This window comes from Ricinus communis, chromosome 4 (assembly GCF_019578655.1).
Source record: "Ricinus communis isolate WT05 ecotype wild-type chromosome 4, ASM1957865v1, whole genome shotgun sequence".
Classification (NCBI taxonomy): domain Eukaryota; kingdom Viridiplantae; phylum Streptophyta; class Magnoliopsida; order Malpighiales; family Euphorbiaceae; genus Ricinus; species Ricinus communis.
This window is the reverse complement of record NC_063259.1, coordinates 23925242-23947924: the sequence shown is the minus strand read 5'-3', so window position 1 is coordinate 23947924 and position 22683 is coordinate 23925242. Positions and strand designations below refer to the sequence as shown.

The window sequence follows — 22683 nt, the reverse complement described above, 5'->3', positions numbered from 1 at the left end:
TATGTCTAGGCACTTTCATATTTATTTATTTGAGTTTGTCATGGTCTGTAGGGTCTTATTCATCTATGTCTTGTGTTTGTCTTGTTGAAATATTAACTCATGCACTTTTTCAACAGAATGTCTGACAGCTTTTCTCTATATATAAACTATGGTGGGCGTTTTGCATCTGTTGGTGGGAATGTGGTTTATGTAGGTGGAGATATTTTGCCTAAACATGGATTAGACCCATATAGGATATGATATTTGGACATACTTGATGAAGCTAGGGTATTATGGGCCAAAGATTTCTTATAAGATTCCAGGAATGAGTATGAATGATGGGTTAAGGGAAATGGTGGATGATAGAGGGTTAATGGAAATGATTAAGTATATAGATGAAGGCAATAGAGTATTACAAGTCTATGTCGAAGGAAAGAGAGGACAAGTACTATTGCCTGGTGGTGTTAGCTGTATTAGTGAAAATCCAGAAGTAGAATCAGAAGAGGATCCTCACTACTTACCAGTTGATAAGAGTGAAAGTGAGACTGATGATTTAGATGAAACTGAGGATGAGAGTGACAATTTAGCACCTTTAGATGAAACTGTGTTTGATGTTAGTTTTGAACACAGTGAGCAATTGCAGCAGCAAGTAGAATCAGAAGAGGATCCTGAGTACTTACCAGTTGATGAGAGTGACACAGATGATGGACTAAATGATAATGAACTGTCAGATGATGATGAGTATGTGGAAGCAAGGAAAAGGACAGCAAAGTATAAGAATTATGTGCTTGTTCATGAGCTTCCTGACAGATTACATGGCAACACTGGTTTACAGTTCAAAAGATCATCTACTGATGGCACTACTGGGGCAGAAAATGCTGGACACGAAGCATCTGGCTACTGGTTTAACTGACTCCATCACACCTAGAATTAGAACTAAGCTTAAAGAAATCAAGTACAATAGCAGATTATGTACTTCCAAACATGCTGTTGGTGGCAAGTTCCAAGTGAACATAGGAGAGGATCAGTTTGTGGTTGATATCACACTTGTACTTGTAGAACATGGCAGATAACAGGCATTCCTTGTATCCATGCATGTTCTAGCATTCATTGGATGAACCAGGATAGTGCAACATTTGTGGACAAGTACTATAGTATAGAAACTTATATTGAAACCTATAAAAATGCTCTTGAGCCACTGAATGGCAGAAAAATGTGGCCACAAGCTGATGAGCTTCCAATCAAGGCACCCAAATTTAAGAAAATGTCTGGCAGACCTAAAAAGAACAGGAAGAGAGATATCACTGAAGATCCAAAGAATCCTAATAAGCTGTCTAGACAAGGTATTCAAATGACTTGTGCAGTTTGTGGAGGAGTTGGACACAACAAGAGGAGTTGTAAGATGAAAAGTGATCCATCTTTCAAGAGGCCTCCTAAACTGCCAGTCAAGCGTGGCAGGCCACGAAAAGCAACTTCTGCACTTCGATCTACTGCATCTTCCCCAACAACTCAGTCTGATGTCCCTAGTTCAAGTGGACCAAGTCAATTTGTTGGCACACCTTCAAGTGGACCTCAATCTGGACCAACTCAATTTGCTGGCACACCTTCAAGCGGACCTCAAAGGAGGAAAAAAGAAACTGCATTAGTAAGTTATTTGAACACTTGTATTTGGTTTATATTTGAACAGTAGGAAGCAATTTGTATTCATTATGGTTGTACAAACAAGTTAACCAAGGTTATGGAGTTAGAATCTTTGAAGATTCTGGCAACATGTATTTGAGGGTAATTTTCAGTACAGCATTTTATTTGTTATTATTTTATGCCTAGGCCAATGGAGCAATTGTGTTTGGTTTCTAGATACCTGAATCAAGGAGAGTGAAATTCATTTCTGGTACAAAGTCATTAGCAAAGGCAGCAGCAAGTAAGGGCAAATCAGTTCCCTCTTATGCCAAACCAACAATTGCAAGTTCAACAAACAATAGACCTGGCAGAGGTCGTGGTAGAGGAGCTAAAAATGGTGGGAGAGGTGCTGCACCTGTTGGAACCCAAGAGAGTCAAGCAATTGAGTACTACAATGCAATTCTGATTAAATGTAGTCAAGCAATAGCTAAAAATGACATTTCCTTTTTTTAGGCAAATATTGTATCTGTTATCTTGTTTGCAGACTTGTGCCTTTCTTTATAGCAGCCTTTGCACTAATTTTTTGTAGGCAAATACTGTCTTTATTATCAGAATGTTTTGAAGGCAGATATATAGAGTTTATTAACAGAATGTTTTGAAGGCAAATACTGCCTTTATTAACCGAATGTTTTGAAGGCAGATAATGCATTTATTTTCATCAACTCATACTCTTCTTAAACACTTGTATTCTCCATTTATGATTAATACTAGTACCATATATGCAAAAGGCATCCAACTTCAAGTTATATGGCCTATGTCAAAATGCTCAATAATCATAAATTAACATTGTCATTTATTCAATATTTTTGTTCAAATTACAAAACAAACATTTATCCAATAGTTAAGCTAAACTCATAGGCATTACAATACCAATACCAATGAGTAGTACAATACAAAACTTTCTCAAACCACATCATGTCACTCTCTTTGTAGCATTTTCTTCTCAGAATTAAGCTTTCTGCAGTAATCAAGTTTTCTGCAATAGTTGACTCCATTACCATCTTCACTTTCATTATCTCTTCCAATGCATCCTTTCAGCCTTCAAATGATTCATCACCTCTTTCGTATAAGGAAGACATTCATATGTCAGGGTAAAGCCATCGAACTACTGATCCAGCTTGCAATTTAAGAATTACAGGATCAGAAGTTCCAAATCAATCTTTCAATCAACCTAATACAACACCATTACCTCTTCCATGCGCGACCTACAAACTAGCAGACAAGACATAACCAGGAGAATAAGAAAAACTAGGGTTACAGATTGCAAATGAATTTGGGAATTAGGGATTTAGGGCTATGAAGCACGATGCATTTGGGAACAAGGATCTTCAATTTAATATGTGAAAAACGCACCGTTTCTATAGGGCAAAATGCAACATTTCTGCTTTTGCTTTAAAACGCACCGTATCTACGTGTTTAGGTTACTAGAGCGCCGGCATCCACGTAGAATAAATTTCACCGAAAATTTTATTTATGTATCGATTTGACAAAATTGATAATGTCACGCATGACATTGTTACAATTAAAAACACATGATTAAATTGAGAAAACCGCCAAAGGTCGAGAATTCTTTTGTAATTAACCAAAAAAAAAAAAACATATAGAATGTAAATTCCTCTTATTTATATCCTATTATCATCATTTTTTTTTTAACAATTTCTATCATCATTTTATGTCCATGGATACCTCAAATAAATATTATTTGCCATATATACCCTTTGGTGGCCACATAACTCATTTTAACACAAGAGATACTGTAAGCTTTTAATTAAAATAATTCATTTAAGACAATAAACATTAAAATTTTGTCGAAAAAGAAAATTAAAATTTTCTTAAAAGAGTACAATAAATATTAAATTGTGATGTTGTTTAAAACCACTTTCTAAAATGCAGCATCAAAAATATAATTTACCAAAAATAAAACCTATTTCATATGAACTTTTGCATCCTTGAAAAGAATTAAAAAGTAGTAATAATTCAACATCAAATGTTACCTGCTTATAATTAATAAAAATAATGCCTAATTTTCATTTTTATATAATAACCATTTTTTTATTTTCAATAATAGTCGCATCATGTACAGCAGCAACCAAAGAAGCATTGCGTTGCTCTACTTGTCTTTAAAACGACAACCGTTTTTTAGGAAAAAAAAAAAAGGAGGGGAAGAAGTAGAAACGGCACGGCGTTTTAGAATTCAAAAGGAAAAAAAAAAAAAGGAAAATAAAGACGGAGACAGTGTCGCCAAAACGCGAAAAGGACTCGCCTTGCCACCGAACAAGGAAGCAGCTCAACATCACTCACTCCCATTTTTCTGTACCTTCGATCAGTCTATTCATCTATAGGTATGACTACGATCCCTCTAATATTTTAGTGTTTCATGATCAAAGTTTCAAATTTTATAATTTTTTTCTGTTTAAATGTTGGTTCTTTCCTTGAACCAGTTGTCATTTCACAAATTTTTTGATCTTTCGTGGTGAAAAGAAGTAAAAATAAGAATTGGGTTTTGATCAGTTTGCAATAAGAGTTGGATTTGCTAATGGGTGATTACGAGGTTCCAGATTTTATTACTGATCTTCCTTCGAGTATTATAGAAAGTATTTTAACCCGATTACCTATTAGAGATGCTGTGAAAACAAGTATATTATCTACCAAGTGGAGATATAGGTGGGCTACCCTTACCCATCTTGTTTTTGATGATAAATGTGTTGCAATGTATTGCGATAAAGGGGTTCTTGAGAGTAGACTCGTCAAATTTATCTCTCGCGCCCTCTTTCTTCACCAAGGACCCATTCATAAGTTCCAACTTTCTACTTCGTATTTGCAGTGTTGTCCTGATATTGATCAGTGGTTACTTTTTCTCTCGCGGTCTGATATTAAAGAATTGGTTCTTGAATTAGGTGAAGGAGAGTGGTTTAGGGTTCCTTCATGTCTTTTTAATTGTAAAAAATTGACTCGGTTGGAGTTAACTCGTTGCGAATTTGATCCACCTCCTAATTTTAAAGGATTCTTGTGTTTGAAAAGCCTCAATCTTTATCAAGTTTTGGTTGCTCCTGAGGCAATTGAGAGTCTCATTTCTGGTTGCCCTCTTCTTGAGAGTCTTTCATTATCGTATTTTGATAGTTTAGTTCTTAACGTCCGCGCTCCAAATTTGAAGTACTTGTGTTTGGAGGGTGAATTCAAGGATATTTGTCTTGAAAATACTCCACTTTTAGTTGCCATGTCTATTGCTATGTATATGACTGAAGACATTGCTGAACACTTTGAGCAAAGTTCGAGTTGCAATTTTATCAAGTTTCTTGGTGGGGTGCCTCGCCTTGAGAGGCTTATTGGGCATATCTACTTCACAAAGGTAACAAGTTCTTATATATGGTTCATGTAGTTTATGCTAACTAATGAAGTAGGAAGCACCTTAGTTTTGCCTAGCAAAACTGCATCCTTATCTATGTCCAATTTTAACGTCCCTTTATGGTTTTAAGTATTTGAGCATAGGTGATTATCCAGGAAGACATCCAATTACTTACAGCTGCCTAAAAGTAATTGAACTATATCAAGTTAGTTTCGAAGATATGAAAGAGATACATGTTGTTCTTCGGTTGATCACTAACTCTCCTAATCTGAAGGAACTTCAAATTTCAGTGAGTTATATTGGAAATTTTGATATTTTGTTTTGTGAATTTTGGTGAGGCAATTAGCTTACATGTACCCCTTATCATGTTTTTTGTTGGAGATTGATGCATATGGTTTTTTCTTCCTTGGTTGTCCTGTAGGGCTCCTCAAACACTCTAGCTGCTGTAGAAGCACCTGATTTGGATTTTTGGTTAAAAGAGTGCCCAAGAAATTGTACTTTTGAAAAGCTTGGAGTAGTGAAGCTGACAGATATGTCAGGTGTGCCACAGGAGATGGAATTTATCAAATTCTTGCTTGCCAATTCGCCTGTGCTTGAGATGATGAGTATCACTCCTTGTGTATACGTTATGGATGGAAGAGTGAATATGCTGGTTGAGTTATTGAAGTTTCGCAGATCTTCTGCTCAAGCTGAAATTTTATTCATCCAAGATTAAGTATTGTGTATTTTCGAGTAAAGTTCCTTCCAGTTGCTTTTGTTTATATCAGTTAATTGAAAAATGAGAGAACATCAATAATGCTTACAAGATTGTACATGGTTCAGACATACTTTGTCATGGATGCGTAGCTAAGTATCCAAATATTGAATATTTTAGCTAAAACAACAAACGAAACATTTTATATTTTTGTGCTGATTTGATTCATTCTTTTTCTGTTCTAAATTTTCCATTTTCAACCCTTTTATTTCATATGCTTATTAAATGCTTCGATCATCTTACGATTCTAAAACCCCAAGTACCATGTAAGTTAGAGCAATATATCGCTACAGTCTTAATTTGTTAATCTGGATTTCTCTTGGCATTATACCCTGCATTGTACATCTTACCTGAATAAACACTTGGTATTCTATGACCTTTTTTTGAAATTCATTAGACTTGTATATCAGTGGAATTGCAGTGTAAATTCAACAGGTGATATACAGCTTCAGGAGTTGGTTTCTGGAGTGTAGACATCACACTTCCCATGGTAATGACTAGTAATTCCTCTCTCAAACTCAAAGGCCATGGTCCCATGGAGTTGAGAAGAAGAAACAAGTTTTTTATTCAAGGATGATCAACATATTGTTACAAGCAAAACCCCAGCAGAAAACCTTCCCCAAAAAAAAAAAAATCTTCACTCAACAAGGAGAAAGATGTGTAGCACTCAACTATATGTCATTTTGAAATCCGAATTTTGTACAGTCAGAAAATTTGACGCAAAGCTTTGAAGCTCTCATATGTTGGCTAATGTACAAGAAGTTTGTTTCCCCACGATGTTATCATATATTCTTTTCAGAGTATGTGAAAGGCTTGTTCATCTCTTCGAGAATCATGTCACCTGGGTCCGGAGAGCTCCATTGCTTGGACGAGCAAAGAAGAGTCATCGGTAAGATCAGAATATCGTTCTGAAGATGAGAATTCGTTGGCTCTTGACCTGGTTGCTTCTGCTCTCTGAGATGCTTCCCATTTCTCTGCCAGTCCATCTCCTTCGAGCATCCGAACGACTTCTGACATTTTAGGTCTATGACCTGGAATGAATTGGGTACATAGCAGAGCTACCCGAACTATTTCTTCCAACTCAATTGGATCATAGTTGTTTTTCAGATTTTTGTCGACTAACAACTCAAGCTTCTTATCCTGATGAATCTTCTTAATCTACAAATACAATTGCAAAAATTCAGTAGTTGCAGAGTGAGCTCATTTCCATTAACCGAAAACAAGAGGTGTCACAATTAACAATATCTAGCTTTAGCTTACCCAATCAAGCATGGCTCCTTTCTGGTTTGCTGACTTGCCAAACTCAAGAGCTCTTAAGCCATGTACTAACTCAAGTAGAAGGATGCCAAACCCAAAAACGTCCGTCTTCTCAGAGGATTGACCGGTTGAAAGATACTCGGGAGCGATGTGCCCTACAGTACCTCTCACAGCTGTGGTAACATGCGAGTCCCTGTGATCTAACAGCTTCGCCAACCCAAAATCTCCCACAACAGCTTCACAGTATTCATCGAGCAATATGTTTGCTGCCTTCACATCCCTGTGAATTATCTTGGGATCGCATTGCTCATGCAAGTATAATAAGCCTCTTGCGGTTCCTAAGGCAATTCTTTTCCTCGTGCTCCAGTCCAATGCTGGCTTGGCTGCAAGAAAAGTAACAAGTTCAAAAGGAATTTGCTTGCTGAAAACAGAGATAACGGATCAGAACATGGTTTATGTTGCTTGGTGATGAATGATGATATACCTTTGAGGCGAGAAGCAACACTCCCATTTGACATATAAGGGTAAACCAGTAGCCTTTCGGTTGATGTCATGCAAAATCCATAGAGGCGGAGGAGATTTCTATGCACTGCTAGGCTGATCATCTCTACTTCTGTCTGAAATTGTGTCTCACCTCCAATAGATCCATTTCCATCTTTAAGCCTTTTAACAGCTACAACCGATCCATCTTGTAGATGCCCTTTGTAAACATTTCCAAAACCACCTTGTCCTATCAAGTTTTTGCTGCTAAAGTTCTTTGTAGCTACCTGAAGTTCTTTGAATTGAAACCTCTTCAGGTTTCCGAGATTGAGTTCTTCTTGACGTTGTTCTGAATCAATAACAGAGGAATATTTTTTATCAGCTTTGTTCTGTCAACTATTTGATAATAGCTAATGTGCAAATTGTTCAAGTCAAATTTTGCCTTACTAACCATTAACATCAAAGAATATTTGCTGGTTGTGCCTTTGCCTCCACCAAAGAAGAAAACCAAATCCAAGAATCAATAGGCAGATGCAACCCAAGCTTGAACCAAAGGCCAAGGCTATCTTGTGACCTTTGCCACTTCCAGAAGGCTGAGAATCTTAAGAAAGCAGAGGAAAACGTGTCAGGATTAAATGAAGAAATAAATATACTTTTAGCAATGAAATTCTGCAGAAGAAACAATTTGGACCAGAAAGATATGAAATTCAAAAAGAAAGGAAAATCACTTCAAAAGAATGTGGCAGCATAACGAGGATAAACAATCATGAATTTAAAATTAAAGTCAAAAGTAATCAACATATTTGTGACTGAAAAGATAAAGAGAGACAGTGCAGCTTTTGACAACAGAAAGAACTTCCAAACTTCCAAGTAATTAAAGAAGGAACTTGCAAGAGGCAGCAAGTGTAATTACTTTGTGAATTGTTCAAGTTCATAGATAGTGGACTTTGTATTGCTCCAGAACATTGTTCCTGAGTTCTACATATCAGAGGATTTCCTACAATGCTGTGCCCGTACAGAAAATTAAGTTAAAAAGAAATTTGATAAATTGTTTTGATCTTGGAAGAGAGTAGAGGAAAGCTGAGAACATTAAATTTCAGAATTAACCTACTTGAATGTTTTAGCATGAAAAGCTGGTAGAGGAGCAGTCAGATTATTGAAAGACAAGTCCCTACAAACGTTAAATAAAACACACATAAATCTTCAGTCGGATATAGTTTTCATTAAGGACACTTGAACATAATACTGAAGAATAAGTTTTGAAGAGAATTACACAAAGGTAAGCTGAGACATGTTAGCCAAAGAGGGAGGAATTACTCCAGAAAGACTGTTGTTGTTAAGCCTCCTGATTCCAATTCAAAAGAAATTAAATAAGAAAATTGTCAGCTTCAAATTAACTAGGAGAACACTTGCCAAATAGTATTTATACTTACAGGTATTGGAGGTTTTTCAGAGTGGAAAAAGTTGTGGGAATTTGACTATTAAAGAAGTTATTAGAAAGATCAAGTGTTTTCAGCTTTGAAAGCTTCCCAATCTCAGAGGGTATTTGTCCTGAAAAATTGTTATTCTGTAGTAGCCTGCAAAAAAGCCTCTTTCCAATTCAATAACCTGTACACAGATTCTTTAAAATAAAACAAAATGAAAAGATTTTGCTTCATTCAAGAAATAATTGTTACTCACACAAGCTGAAGATTTGACAAGTTTCCTATGCTTGGAGAAAGAGTTCCAGATAAACTTTGGCTTGGAGCTCCTCTGCAACAAAATAATTTTAACTACTTTAGATAAGATTCTCTTACCAAATAAAGTTATTTTCAATTGATTGGCGTGTGAGTTTTTCTATAGCTTCTTACAGGCCAGTGACCAGGCCATCAGGAGAGCAAGTGATCATGGTCCAGCTGCATGGATCCACAGCAGTTTCATCCCAGTTAAGAACATTATGAGGATCATGCAATGAATTCTTTATGCTCATCAAAGCCACCACTGGAAAACAAATTTGAAAAATATTAAATTACCTCATGTCTTAAAATTGAAAAAAGAAAACGCATTAAGTAAAACTCCTTTACCTTCAAGGTTGACACCTTTAGGAGATAGCAATCCGTATGCATTAGTAATGAAGAAGCAGAGCAAGACCACAACACAGCAAAAAAGAGTATTCATTTCCCTTGCTTCCATTAAATCCAAGGCACAGAACTAGACACCCAGTAGCCAATTTATTAAAGAAAAGCTAGTAAATTAAAGGGTTAGTAGGTGGTGAGTTAGGAATATGATCTGTGAAAGATTTTGAAAGGTTCAAAAAAAGGCAAACTTGGTTTGGGTTTTGTGTGTGTTTGCTGATATGTAATGCAAGTGAGGCTAACATAAGAACTAGGCAGTACACGACCTCATGCTTTCGTATAATTGCACTCACTCACTCACAAAACCTTATGTCAGAAACTCAAGAACCAAGAAAAACCAGAAGAGGGTTTTGTAGTATAAGATTAATAAAACTTGTTAAAAGTAAAGAAAGAGTAACATGCCTGCCACTGATTCGGCAAAGTATAAGAAAAGGAATATATATAAAAGCTTATGGCCTAAGAGCCACCTCTCTAACCAAATCTTGATAATAAAAGATGATTGACAAGAAAAGAGAGAGAAAAAAAAAATTCCTTCAATCATGCATTTGTTTAGAGAAAAGGACTGCTGGAGAATTCTCTTATTTGATTCTCTGATTTATTATGAAATGTGAAAAGTAAGTGCAGTATTAACTGTTAACCATTGTGACTTTAAATTATTTAGGATATTTAACTAAGAAATTTTGCTTTAAAAAAAAAAAAAAAGATATGACTTTGTGGGTCAGGCAGTTTGTTGCTGTCACTTATATAGAGAAAGTGTTACAAGTGTTTTACGATTTTCTTTGGTTTTTGTTAAGTTTCTACTGTGGACTATGGGGAATCCAACATTCTCTGCATTTTCTTGAATATTTTAGGTTTGAAATTTTCCATTCTTTGGCTCTAATATTCTTTTAAATCAAGGAAAGGTGAGAATCTCGAGGTACTTGAAACTTGAGATCGGTGATATACAAATTTCTTGCTTGCTCTTTGTTATGATCTTTTGTTCTTTGAATTATTTCACATTTGCCTTTTTCTTTTCTGAATTATGGGTTTTTTGCTTTACTGATTTTAATACACTCTCAATGTCTCCATGGCCAGCAAAATGTCGCTATAAACTATCCAAAAGCAGCCAACTTTAAAAAGCAAAAGCTGCTCTCTCTCTCTCTCTCTCTCTCTCTCTCTCTCTCTATTTATACATACATGTGTGTCTATGTAAATAAATACTTAAAAAGTGGGTCCTGTAATCTTAATCAAAAACGAAAAAGAGAAAAATGGGTCCTATATCAGAAACTGATGAGTATGTCTATCTTCATTTATTGCCATCAGATACAGAACAGATGGTGATGAACTTACAAGCAAACAGTATTGTACCTGTATATGTATGCATGTTCAAGTACTAAAGCAGGCGATGGGTCCATTTGCATACAGGAAATATAATGTAAGCAGAACACTAATTATAGTCTTTGTTGTACTACATAGATGCACGTGCAATGCAAGACCCCACATTCGCCAGTTGACTTAGTATTCAAAGTTCATGACAATTTTTTTTTACACCAATTTGATGATTGATGATTGATCATCATCATCATCATCAATTTGGAAGCAAAGCATCTTGTATAAATATATAAGAAAAATATGATAATAATTATTGTTAATGATCAGGAACAAGATAGGGTTAGCACCTGATACAGACATTAACTTCAGATGCAATTCAGGAATTGACAAAGACATTAGCTTGAAATGCAAATTTTAATGCTTGTTTGGATGCAAAAAGCCTTTTTCCCGTTTCATGGTTAGTATTTTGTATGGAGTGTCAAGGGAGGACAAGTAATAGCACTCTGATAAGGACATTACTTTCAACTGTCTCTCTCACCTTGGAAAATCTTCTTCATTACCCATGATTGACCTCAGGTTTATAGAGAATTTTGTACCCATGGAATGTGTTTTTTTCTTTGCTATTTCAAGTAAATGTTTCTTAGCCATTTAAGGGTGGGGTTTACTCCATTATCTCTTCAAGAGAGCTTCTTGTATGAGCATTCTTGTGCTAAGACTGCTAGTGTGGAGCAGTTGTCTTGTTACTTATTGGTATTTCTTTTCCAGGGAAATAGCTTTTTGTACTTAAAATCTCATTCACACTATATTGTGATTGTCCACAATTTACCCACAATCTTTTAAAGAAATTGAAAATGGATCTTGCTTGCAAGGGATAAGAAAGACAGTCCAGTTTGATTAAATTGAAGGAGGAACAGAAAAACATATCACTGATTACTTGCTTTCTTAGTATATAGGGCAAGTTCTTAAGTCGCCCAGTTAGGGAGAAGGGACTGAGAATGCATCCAAAAGACCTCTGAGATCTTAATGTAGTGGTTGATTTGAGAAGGGATAAATCCAAAAAAGACCAATTTTTTTTTCACAAAAAGAAAGCTGGATGTTACCTCCATATGTTATCTTCAAAATGCATGAAAATTGCTCCCAATCGAACCACTAATTGAAAAAGTGCACCTTTCAGGTAGGATTTTAGATGATAAAGATAAAAAATGAAAATAATTAAGGACCCCATACAGACTCACTTTGACAAGCACTAATCTCTTATTGTGATTGGAACATGCACATTGGTTATAGACCTCATATAATTATGATGATAGAAGGAATATGTAGGACCATTGCCAGTGGATTTGCCCATGGATTACTACTTAACTGTACCAGTAAATTAAGGGCCAATGTCACTTTAGGTACATATTGTCCCCCTCCTTTCACCCCCCTACAAGGCTACAACCAATAAGCAACCCACTTGGTGGATTCTTGATATATTTTCTTTTAGATGTGTTTTCCCATCAACCCCCGGTTCTTTGTTTGGTTCCATTGCCCCCATTTTACTTTTCGCCTGGCGTTTTTTAAAGCTGAGCCAATAGTACACTATTCCATACATCAATTATTGATTAAAAAGATATCAAAATCTAATCCTAAATTATTAAAAATAACAATTTATTGGCTTTTAGGGTAGGAAAAGTTTGAAGTGTACAGAGTATTGATTTGGCTCTATAAAAAATTAAAAAAACTGATCCTATTTAATTTTTAAAACAGTAATTTAACGCTCCTACTTATTGATTTAAAGTGGGTAATTGCCAAATCAACTCAAGAGAAATAGGGCAAGCAAAGAGATTAAGAGTCAAAAGTGAGTCAATGTGGGGTTGTAAAGAGAAATTTGACCAATAATAATCCAAATGAAGAAAATGCAATAAGAAGATACCCTCAAATGAGTAGGAAATAATTGTTGTCTTTCACCACTTGGTTTTTGTTTGAAAGAAGAGAGGATAAAATAGGAGCCACTATTGTTTTAAATAAAGTACCAAAAATCACATGATATATAGGGTCAGTCATATGTCCCTTAGAAACTAAAAAGAAGACATTATAATTCCTCCAAAACAGTTGGCATTTCCCTAACCCCACCTTCACTTTGCACCCCCAATCACTTCCAACATTTTCTTCCATTAGTACCCACTCACCAAGTCACCCTGGGTTCCTTTTTTTATTTATTTAATTACCTGATTATATTATTTGAGAAGCCAGTCATGATATCAACCCTCCTCTCTTGTGTCATTCCATACTTGTTGTATATGATTCTGTCACGGGCCACCTACTTATTGGTATGTACATTTCAATACCTTTTTCTTGTATGACAATTCATTCCAAGGACAACACAAACATTTGATTTCTTTCTTCATGTCTTTTTTTCTTTTTTATCCAATTGCTCACTCTATCTCACAAGTATGATCCAACCAAGATCTTTAATGTCCACAAAAGAAAAAATAAATAAATAGATTCATTAATAAAAGAAGAAATCTCTAATCAATATAGTTTTAGTTCATTATTGAGAAATGAGGTCATATGAACTTGTTAGTTAATTGGCTGGTGGATTTTACAAGCCTTTTATGCTGTGGACAAACAACAAGTGAAGAACCCACCAAGTGACTTCTTTTTCTTTTGAAAACATAATTTTTAATTAAGAAGGTTTAAAATTAAAAAATTAAAATATATAAGAACAATGAAACTTGCAAGGATCAAAATGAAAATAAGTTTTAAATATGTAGGAAAAAAATTTAAGAATTTGAAAGTTAGGTGAAGGGTGGAAAAAGAATTGAAAGCTGCTAGTAGAGGAATTGAAGGTTGCTAGAAGTTAGGTTTGAGGTGCTAAGTAACTGAAGAAGTTAGAAGAGCATGAGAAGGAATTGAAGGATGCGAGTAGTTAAGACGGGAAAGACATAAATTAGGGACCAAAATCGACTGGCAGCAGAGAAAATGAGTAAAATAATTTGATTTAGATAAAAACAAACACATCCTTTCTTCAACAAAACTACATCGTTTTCATATTTATCAAACTATGCTCGTTTTTATATTCAATTACTATATTTCTTTGTCAGCTTCCACGCTGGCAAGTTGTTGTAGCTCTACGTGCATTCAGCGGCAATCCAAGACACGCGCACAAAATAAATGTTATGACAAGGACCAACCAAGTATAGAAATAAAAGTACATGGACTACTTAACATGCAATTGATGTACAAGGACTAAGTGAAACAAATTTTGTATAGTTGAGGAACCAAAATACGAGTTTAGCCAAATTTTAAGCACCCGTTGCAACTGAGATACGCATAGTCTAATAGAAGTTGTAATTCGCCTACTAAAGAAATGGCAATGGATTATCACAAGGGCCTAATCAATATGGCTGTTGTAGTTTGACAAGGACCTGCCTTTTTTCATCAATATATATAAAAAGAAAAAGGTTGTAATCAACATATTCATCCACCATGGTAATAAGATTGTAAGTGATCTAGAAACACAATTATATATACTTTTTCACACGAATGGCCTCATCAATCAACAATGGGAGCACTTCGAATACTGGTAAGGTTATATACCTCCTCTGTTTTCTTTTACATTTTTTTTTTTTTTTAAATAAGGGCCAACTAGAATAAATTCTAAGTCAAAAAGCTGGCTCTTTAATTAGAAAAGCTTAGGATACCTCACACGTAACCTATACTTTTTTTTTTTCTTTCTCCTTCTCTCCTTTACTAGCAGTCCACATATGTGCTTTTACATTCTCTGAATTCCCTATACCCCTCGCACCATAATAGAGAACAAGAAGCCAACGGTCACTTTCTCCTCTCTCTCTCTCTCTCTCTCTCTCTCTCTCTCTCTATATACATCTGGAAAGATTATTGCTTATATTTTAAAGTAATTAATATATATTTATTAATTTTAAATAATTAAAATTTAATAAAATAGTAAATGAAATATTTATATATACATATCATTCTATCATTCGTTGTGTGGTATGCATAAGTAGTATATTACCCATCAAGGCTATATTTAGAATGGTATTCATGCCATAAATAACCAGTCAAGAGGAAAAGATAAAGAGTAATTAAATGTACATGCATGAGCTCATGTCTAACTGCATAAATAGTACTAACATGGTGTGAAAGACATCAGTTTTTGGAGGAAATAGGTCCTCCTCAAACACTCTTTTTTAGGTTTAATTTTGATTCTTTGAAGAGACCCAACAAAAGAAAAAACCCTAATTACATTATTTCAGTCTAAAAATGTTTGGTTTCCCCACTCATTTTGTCACTTAGTTTACATCTTTTTTGCTGGTAGTCACTGAACAAAGATAATCTAATAGTAATTTATGCTTTTCCTTCCTATACCAAGCATTTGTTAAGGGTGTCTTCTTCTCTAAAGCAAGATACCAGTCTCTAAAATGAAGATTACAGTTCAAATCTGTCTTGTGCTAGACTTCCTTTTTAACTTAACTAATGATATGATTTGCCATCTTTTAGAAGCATTAGAGAATCAAAGAAAGTGGAAGCAACTATCCTCAGACAACAAAATAAAACAAAAATAAAGTGAAGTGAGCACTGACTAAAGCAAGATAAATATGACATTAGAACAAAGATTTTTCATTACTTTAACAAAAGGATACATCATACAGCAATAAGAGAGAAGCCTAACATGGTAAATGCAACATGGCATATAAGGCCTCTTTTCTTTCCTTGTATAATCAGCAAATCCAAATAAAAAATAATTGAATACTTTATCATGAAACACTAACGCGTAAAGGAAAGTTCTAGTACTCATGATCTTAGGTTATTTTTCATTGTTCATAGGTGATTCTTTATGAAACACAGTAAAAGATTATAGAATACACTGTTAATCTTTAGAACAATTGATTTCAAGAACAGCTAGGAACTTATGATAAGAAAAGAATGCATGCGAAACCCAAGACAAAATATAATTATGAGATATATATATATAATCGTTAAGCTGTGGCCTACAGGATGCTAAAACACTCTTCCAAAATTCTAATTCTTAACAGCCACAAGCATATTATATGTGAAGAGAGAATCAGAATTATAATTTGTAGTTGTGTTTTATATTGTTTAGCATATTGGTATAAACATACAATAGGAGCAAAAACGGATGCCTAATTATGCCTTGTAAACTCCTTTTCATTCTTTCGGCTGCCTGTCTTCCAAGAAAAGTTGATAGCAGCCCATGTCAAAAAGGAGCAACTTATGGGTTTTGATGCCCTCAAGCAGAGCCACAGAGACATTTGGAACAACTTTAGAATAGAAGGAACATATATTCAGCAGAAAAATGCTCTTTCTCTTTTGTGCAATGTTCTTTAAGCCTAACATTCATAGCTAAGCTTCATTTCAAGTGGCACATTTAAAAAGCTAAAGTTTTGGATCTAATTATACGGTGAGAGATTTCTTGGCTATGCATCTCTTTGCTCCGAGGCGTTTCATAAGAATTTCAGCTATGATATTAAGAATCGTAGACATGTTTTTTCAGCTAGTTGTATTCTGAAACATTACTAAAATATCATCAATAATTAACCACAGAAACCCCACAACTAGTTTAGGTTTCAAGCGATCTTGGGTTGTCAATACAATATCAATCATACCCACTTGCTGTCCATTGCGTGTTGTCTTGATGTTGACTCCTCCCATTACCAAAGGAGTGGATATATGGCTGTTGGGTTGCTAACATCAGAAAATCACACTCGGATATTTAGTTTAGGGAATTGAGTCCTTATACTTTTTTGAAATTTATTATATTTAATTCCCGATTATTGATTGTATTTTAATGAATACTTATACTTTCATTTTTATCATTTTTAGGTCATTCTGCATGTATAATATGTTAACATCAGAAAACGCTTATTTACAATATCTAATTCGAAAAAGAAACAAAAACCATAATATGCAGTACTTACATATGTACACATGTCTCTGCATATACATGAGCAGGCCGACACATGGATTTTCACATGTAAATATATTCAACTTTACAACTTTCACCATGGCTGTCTTCTTAAAACTTCACTGAACTTGAGCGTTCAGAATTAAGCATTCTGCAAATAAATGGAACGAAGTAGCCGTTCTTCACGGAATCTTGGTCCCCACTTAAATTGAAGTCAAATCATGGAAACATTTTCAATTCATGGCTTTAGCAACTAGCAATCGAAAGAAAAAGTACCACAGACCACAGCAATATTTTCTTTCAAAGAAGTGTGGATGTGAATTCAGATATGTCAGGAGGGTTAATATTTCTTTTGCTCAGTTTTCCCTTAGTAGGCTTAGTCAGAGTAGAACAGAGCACGGAGGTCTCTAGGTAGCTCCAGCATTGGTAAGATCCTGAAGCAAAGCAAAAAGGAAAATTAAAATATCTCCAATGCCATAAGAGGGAATCTATCCACTTCAATTAAGCATGTTTAACGGTTAAAGTAGCAACAGATTAATCAATGACAAATAAGAGTATATTAGAAGATGATAATTAATTTTTAAACTGGAACCAAGAAACTAGCAAAAACCACCACATATGCTTAATTAAATTAACATGGGCAAGGTTGGAATTGATTCCTCAAGGTATGGAGATCAGTAACTGAACGTCTTAGATGGGTTGGGTTCAACTTGAAAGTTGAACAGAGCATATCAGTGCTCAAAGATGAACAACAGAAATGAGAAGGACCAGAAGATAGAACATGTGAAGTGCTTTGTTTTGCTTTGCATGACTTTTTCTGGATATGAAGAGAGCCTACCAAAATCAAATGGACAACTTATTAAAGACCATCTTACTGCAAGCACGACAAGTTGTATTAGTTGGTCAGATAATAATTCAATAGGAGGAATCAAAAATAAGGTGGACATCAACATCCCAAGAAATTGGACATTTGGGAGAGGAAAGTGGGAAGAATATCATCGGATTCCTTTCCATGGGATGGGTAAAATATGTGAAGACAATTTTGCAAGATAGAAGAAAGACACAAATCTTAACATTTAAAACCTAGATTTTCAGGTGACCCTCGAGGCAGGAAAAGAGACAGAAGTGTAGATTCCGGATTTTTGATGGAACGGAATATATATATATATATATATATAAATGCAATTAAATGATTAAAGATAAATCCGAATTATTCAATATTCAATCATTTATATATACATATTTCTTTTTCATGATGCACAGTGAAGTAGGTAAGCATTATCTATTATACACAACCTATTCTAAAGCACTTCCTGACACTACAGTTACAGTGTTGTCAAATTCTTTAATCAAATAAAACCAACAAAAATAACAAGACAAGAAAATGACATAGCTCAAAGCTGCACTGAGGCATAAAAGACAGCTAAAATAGGGCAAAATTGAACTATGTGGCTGCTGGGATTCGAGCCCAGGTCTCTACGGCCACAACGTAGAATTCTTACCACTAAACTACAGCCACTTGTTGAGAACGTTTTCATTAAAAATTAATTTGTTCATAAATAATTATTTTTCATATTACCGCAGTAAAAGTTATTAGATACTACATTATATTTATTTTGTAGTTTTAAATTTGCTTTATTGACTCTTTAATTAATTTGCTATTAAGTCAAAATAGGATCTTCTTCAATTGACTAAATAAAAATTAAATTAGTAATCACAAGCTTCCTCTTCAAGTTTTTCATATTATAAATTTTTAAGATAATAGAAACAATGTAAATTAATAGTCATTTTCTTAAAGAGTTTGAAGATAACTACCAGTTTGCAGAAATGTATGTATTTTGTATAGTAAACAACGAAACGTTTACCCCCAAAATTATATTGAAGCATAAAATTGGTTGAAGTATTTTATATTATTTAATAATTATTAAGACTTTTAAAATACTTACTAAAGATTTAATGACTATCTCACGGTCAATTTCTCAGTAAAATTAAGTTTAAATATATAATAATTATTCATAAACATTTTAAATTCTTAAACATTTTAATATAAAATATTGTTTATTTATATTTTTAATTATGTAATATATATATACATATATATATATATACATATATATATATATATATATATATATGTAATCAGTGGACCAATTTATTAAAAATGTCAATTATAGTTATTAAATATAAAAAAGTTTATTATAATTTTTTAAAGTAAAAAAATTATTATTAATCAAGGAAAAAACTCATTTAACTAAAATCTAATATATTATCACAAACCGCATGAAAATTTAATATAATAAAATAAATTGACGACTAACTCGTTATTTTTTTATAGAACTTGTATAAAATTGATTGAAAGCAAAAACAGAGATTAACACTAAAACATGAACTAATAAAGTATAATGACCGACACAAATTAGCTACAATATGTTTCCGTAGAATATAGTAAAATATTCCTCTAATGATACTCTCTATATAAAAATAATTTTTATATTAAAATAAAAAGAATACGGTTCCAATTTGGATCTGTTATAAATAGAAATAAATTCTTTATTATAATAAATTAAAAAAATTAAGTATTATTTTAAAAAAAATCCCTTTATATAGTAATATTTATATATATAGTTTTAAAAAAATATACATTATGCTATGTTTTATCTTCCTATAGTATTATTTTGTTTCATCAATTTTATTTATATAATACGATAAGATATTTATTTATTTGTATCTTTGATTTCTATCATTTTACCAATAATATTAAGTATTAAATTTTAAAAAAAAAAATTCAAATCTATACTAAGTTATATCCTACTCATAGTCATAAATTTTATTTGATATCAAATATATGGCTATAGAAAGTGTTTTACCGTATATCATCACATATATCAATACAACACAATATATCATCGACAATAGGCATATTGACAAGAAAAATACGCTACTAAAACACATCAGAACCCAGATTTTTAAAACACTAATTGGCTAATTGACTTTGATTAATTAAGTACATGGCAAAATCCCACCACCAACTCCGCCACCTAGACCACCAAGGCCACCAGTACCAAGTCCACCGTACTTGCCAATTCCACAAAGTCCGCCCATAACGGGGCAACCCACCAACAACGCCAGCATAGCCACCCATTCCAGCAAAGCCACCAACACCACCGTATACGAAATTCTTTGTCTTTCAGGCCAGTGCTGGTAGTTGAATCAGCCACCACCACAGTGGCATCATTATTCTTCAGTATAGTTTGTATTGGTTGCTGACAATCACTAACACCAGCATGATCAAGATGATCCAAAGGTACATTACGTGCATTTTAACATGCACAAATGCCAAAACAACCAGAACAAGAATCAAACAACAGTACGTGCTCTCTCTCTCTCTCTCTCTCTCTCTCCTTCTCGGATTTTTTATGGAATGGATTATTTTATGGGAGTGTAACTAACTAGTATCATATGGTAGACCTTTAAAAAAAGATGAAAACAAAAGATAAAGTCCTCGACTTGCCAGTTACCTATTCCGACAAATTTTTAGTATGATATCAATAATGTTCTCATGTGTAACATAGCAAACCTCGAGGAAAAATAAAATGAATATATGAAATGCACGGACAAGAAAAGCTTAGCAATCATAGACAGTTGTGACTCAAAGCTACGAATATATAACATACTTTAAGAACCATATTATAAACTCAAAATAAGTTCACCGAACATGACTAGCCTGAATACAGACCAAACTCTTGCTCAAGGGCTTACTGGTAAGCACAACAGACAAGACAACCAATGATTATAGAAGTCAATAATAATAGAAAGACTCGATAGGATCGCTATTAACAGGCTAGGCCTGAGAATAGTTACTTTATTGAATCATAGACATAGACTATAACGAAATAGAATGAGAAACTAAATCTCTTCTTCCTCTTCTTCCTCTCTCCAGCAGCATTTCAGAGTTGACCTAGGAGAGCCAGAGTCCCCAGTCTTAACAAACTTCTGGTAGACGATGGAACCACCCATTCCGAGCTCTTCAAAGCTCCTCTCTCCACGACAGTATCCCTTAACATCCAGTGCGCAAGTCTGAACTAGTTGCTTGTCCGCAACATTAGCATGTACAGCTATGGAGAACTGACTTGGTTGGAAACATGCCAGTACCCTCTCAACCAACTGGTTCAGGTTAACTTCCTCTGGATTATATCCTACTGTTTCAAAACTCGCATAGCTGAAACCATCTTCGGGAGTAATATGAATTGTAGAAATAGCAGCCCCTTCAATGGCATTCATGGAATAACCACATGGATCAAAATCAAAATCGCAAATCTTCGAGTTTGGAAGAATCCTTCTTATACCAGAATCAACAGTCATAACAGCAGCAGAAGCTGATTGGCTCTTGAAGAAAACTGAAGCCTTTTCCCGTTCCAAACCAGTCATGCACATCTCTATAGTGTAGACGCGGTCACAACAGTAAGTAGAGTGTGCAGAAGCAGAGTAAACATGCCATTTCTGTGGGCTGTGCAACCCACCCATTACATAAGCAGTGCTGCCAGCACCAAGCTTCCCAAAATAATCATCTAGAACAGCAACTTCTTCAGAGAAGCTGCGATGAGGATAGGATTGAGCTCCGGGGAAAATGAAGCTTCCACGAGTATACCTCACAGATTTCACATTAAGGGAAAGGGCATCAGCTAACTTCAAGATAGGTGGGATAGCAAGAAGCAGCTTTGTAGTCCCACAGGTTTTGATGATGATCTTGTAAGGGTATACAAAGAGGCTAGACTCAGAAAGGACATAGGAATCAACATTTTCATTTGACAGTGAATCAACAATAGTGCACTCAGCTGGTCCAAGAATCATGTCCAACTGAGCCTTAGACAGAGACCTAAGGCCCTTTCCTTCAGGATCAACAAACATTCCAAGCTCAAAAAATGATATTTCTAGCCTTTTCTCATAACCTTCAAAACCAATTGCAGAGACGGCCATCTCCATATTGACCATTGCAAATGATCACAGTAATAGTGTTTCAAAGATGCAAACAAAACACAGTCGAAAAATGTAACAGTTGAAGATGTCACTGTTGTGAGGAAATCACAGTCGCAGAGAGAGAGGAAGAGGAAGAAATTCGTCGAACACAGCAGAAAACTAAAATCTAACTATAGTAATTCTATTTAATGCACCACTTTATGTGGTCGGGAAGTCTACTTGAGAAAGAATATCAGGATGGCTTGCGAGCGCACTGCAAAAAGAAGAAAATTAAGTCCACATTTGATATTTTCAGATAAATCAAAATGGAAACAAACATGAGTCTCATTAGCATAAACATGAATACATACGTTGGAGTAAGCAGCAGATCGGAACTTCTTGATGCCACCGTTTGGTCGAATGTCTTCAATGCTGTAACCGAGGGGAGCTTCGTAGAATAAAGACTTACTACTACTACTACTAGACTTCTTCTTCCCACCTTTCGACTCCATTAGATCATTCAGTCCTTCCTGATAAACCACCAAGCAAGAAAGAAAAAAAAAAAAAAAAACAGAAATCAGTCATCACAGACAGCAACAAACAATAATGAGATCCTTCCTGTTAAACCCACCAAGTGGAGGAAACACACAGAGACATCAATTATCACACGATAACAACAACGATAATGAGGAAATCAAAATTTGAAACTGATCAAAATTGAATCTTTCATACAAGAGAATAAATAAACTTTAAAGAGAACAAAAACAAATCCATATGTTCACAATCAACCAGAACCATATCAAAATCCAAGAAAGAAACCCAAGTGCTCAACAAACCCTAACCAAACAAGAATCAATACTAAAAAAAAAAATCAATT

The 22683-nt window shown here is 34.5% G+C and overlaps 3 protein-coding genes, 1 long non-coding RNA gene and 1 other non-coding gene across 5 annotated transcripts; 1 reads left to right on the top strand and 4 right to left on the bottom strand.

The window, feature by feature from the left end:
- The first annotated feature begins 3714 nt into the window (after window positions 1-3714).
- Window positions 3715-5906, top strand: LOC8264533 (F-box/FBD/LRR-repeat protein At1g13570). The gene is made up of 4 exons (XM_015716520.3): window positions 3715-4001; window positions 4101-5008; window positions 5136-5294; window positions 5427-5906. Exons 2-4 carry the CDS (start codon window positions 4196-4198, stop codon window positions 5718-5720), a joined length of 1266 nt encoding a protein of 421 aa, XP_015572006.2. The 5' UTR covers window positions 3715-4001; window positions 4101-4195; the 3' UTR covers window positions 5721-5906.
- Window positions 5907-6253: 347 nt separating this feature from the next.
- LOC8263440 (protein NSP-INTERACTING KINASE 1) lies at window positions 6254-10175 on the bottom strand. The gene is made up of 11 exons (XM_002514490.4): window positions 9560-10175; window positions 9347-9476; window positions 9177-9248; window positions 8930-9073; window positions 8770-8841; window positions 8608-8667; window positions 8410-8501; window positions 7948-8097; window positions 7501-7845; window positions 7020-7399; window positions 6254-6917 (listed from the first exon to the last, which is right to left on the bottom strand). Exons 1-11 carry the CDS (start codon window positions 9666-9668, stop codon window positions 6597-6599), a joined length of 1875 nt encoding a protein of 624 aa, XP_002514536.3. The 5' UTR covers window positions 9669-10175; the 3' UTR covers window positions 6254-6596.
- Window positions 10176-16747: 6572 nt separating this feature from the next.
- LOC112534044 lies at window positions 16748-17983 on the bottom strand. Its single transcript, XR_003078366.2, has 2 exons — window positions 17533-17983; window positions 16748-17284 (listed from the first exon to the last, which is right to left on the bottom strand). It is a non-coding gene; the product is annotated as an uncharacterized LOC112534044 (long non-coding RNA).
- A 314-nt stretch (window positions 17984-18297) lies between these two features.
- TRNAH-GUG lies at window positions 18298-18369 on the bottom strand. Its single transcript has one exon. It is a non-coding gene; the product is annotated as a tRNA-His (tRNA).
- Window positions 18370-20514: 2145 nt separating this feature from the next.
- Window positions 20515-22080, bottom strand: LOC8264530 (S-adenosylmethionine decarboxylase proenzyme). Its single transcript, XM_025156548.2, has one exon. The coding sequence runs from the start codon at window positions 21840-21842 to the stop codon at window positions 20757-20759; it is 1086 nt and encodes a 361-aa protein (XP_025012316.2). The 5' UTR covers window positions 21843-22080; the 3' UTR covers window positions 20515-20756.
- Window positions 22081-22683: the final 603 nt, after the last annotated feature.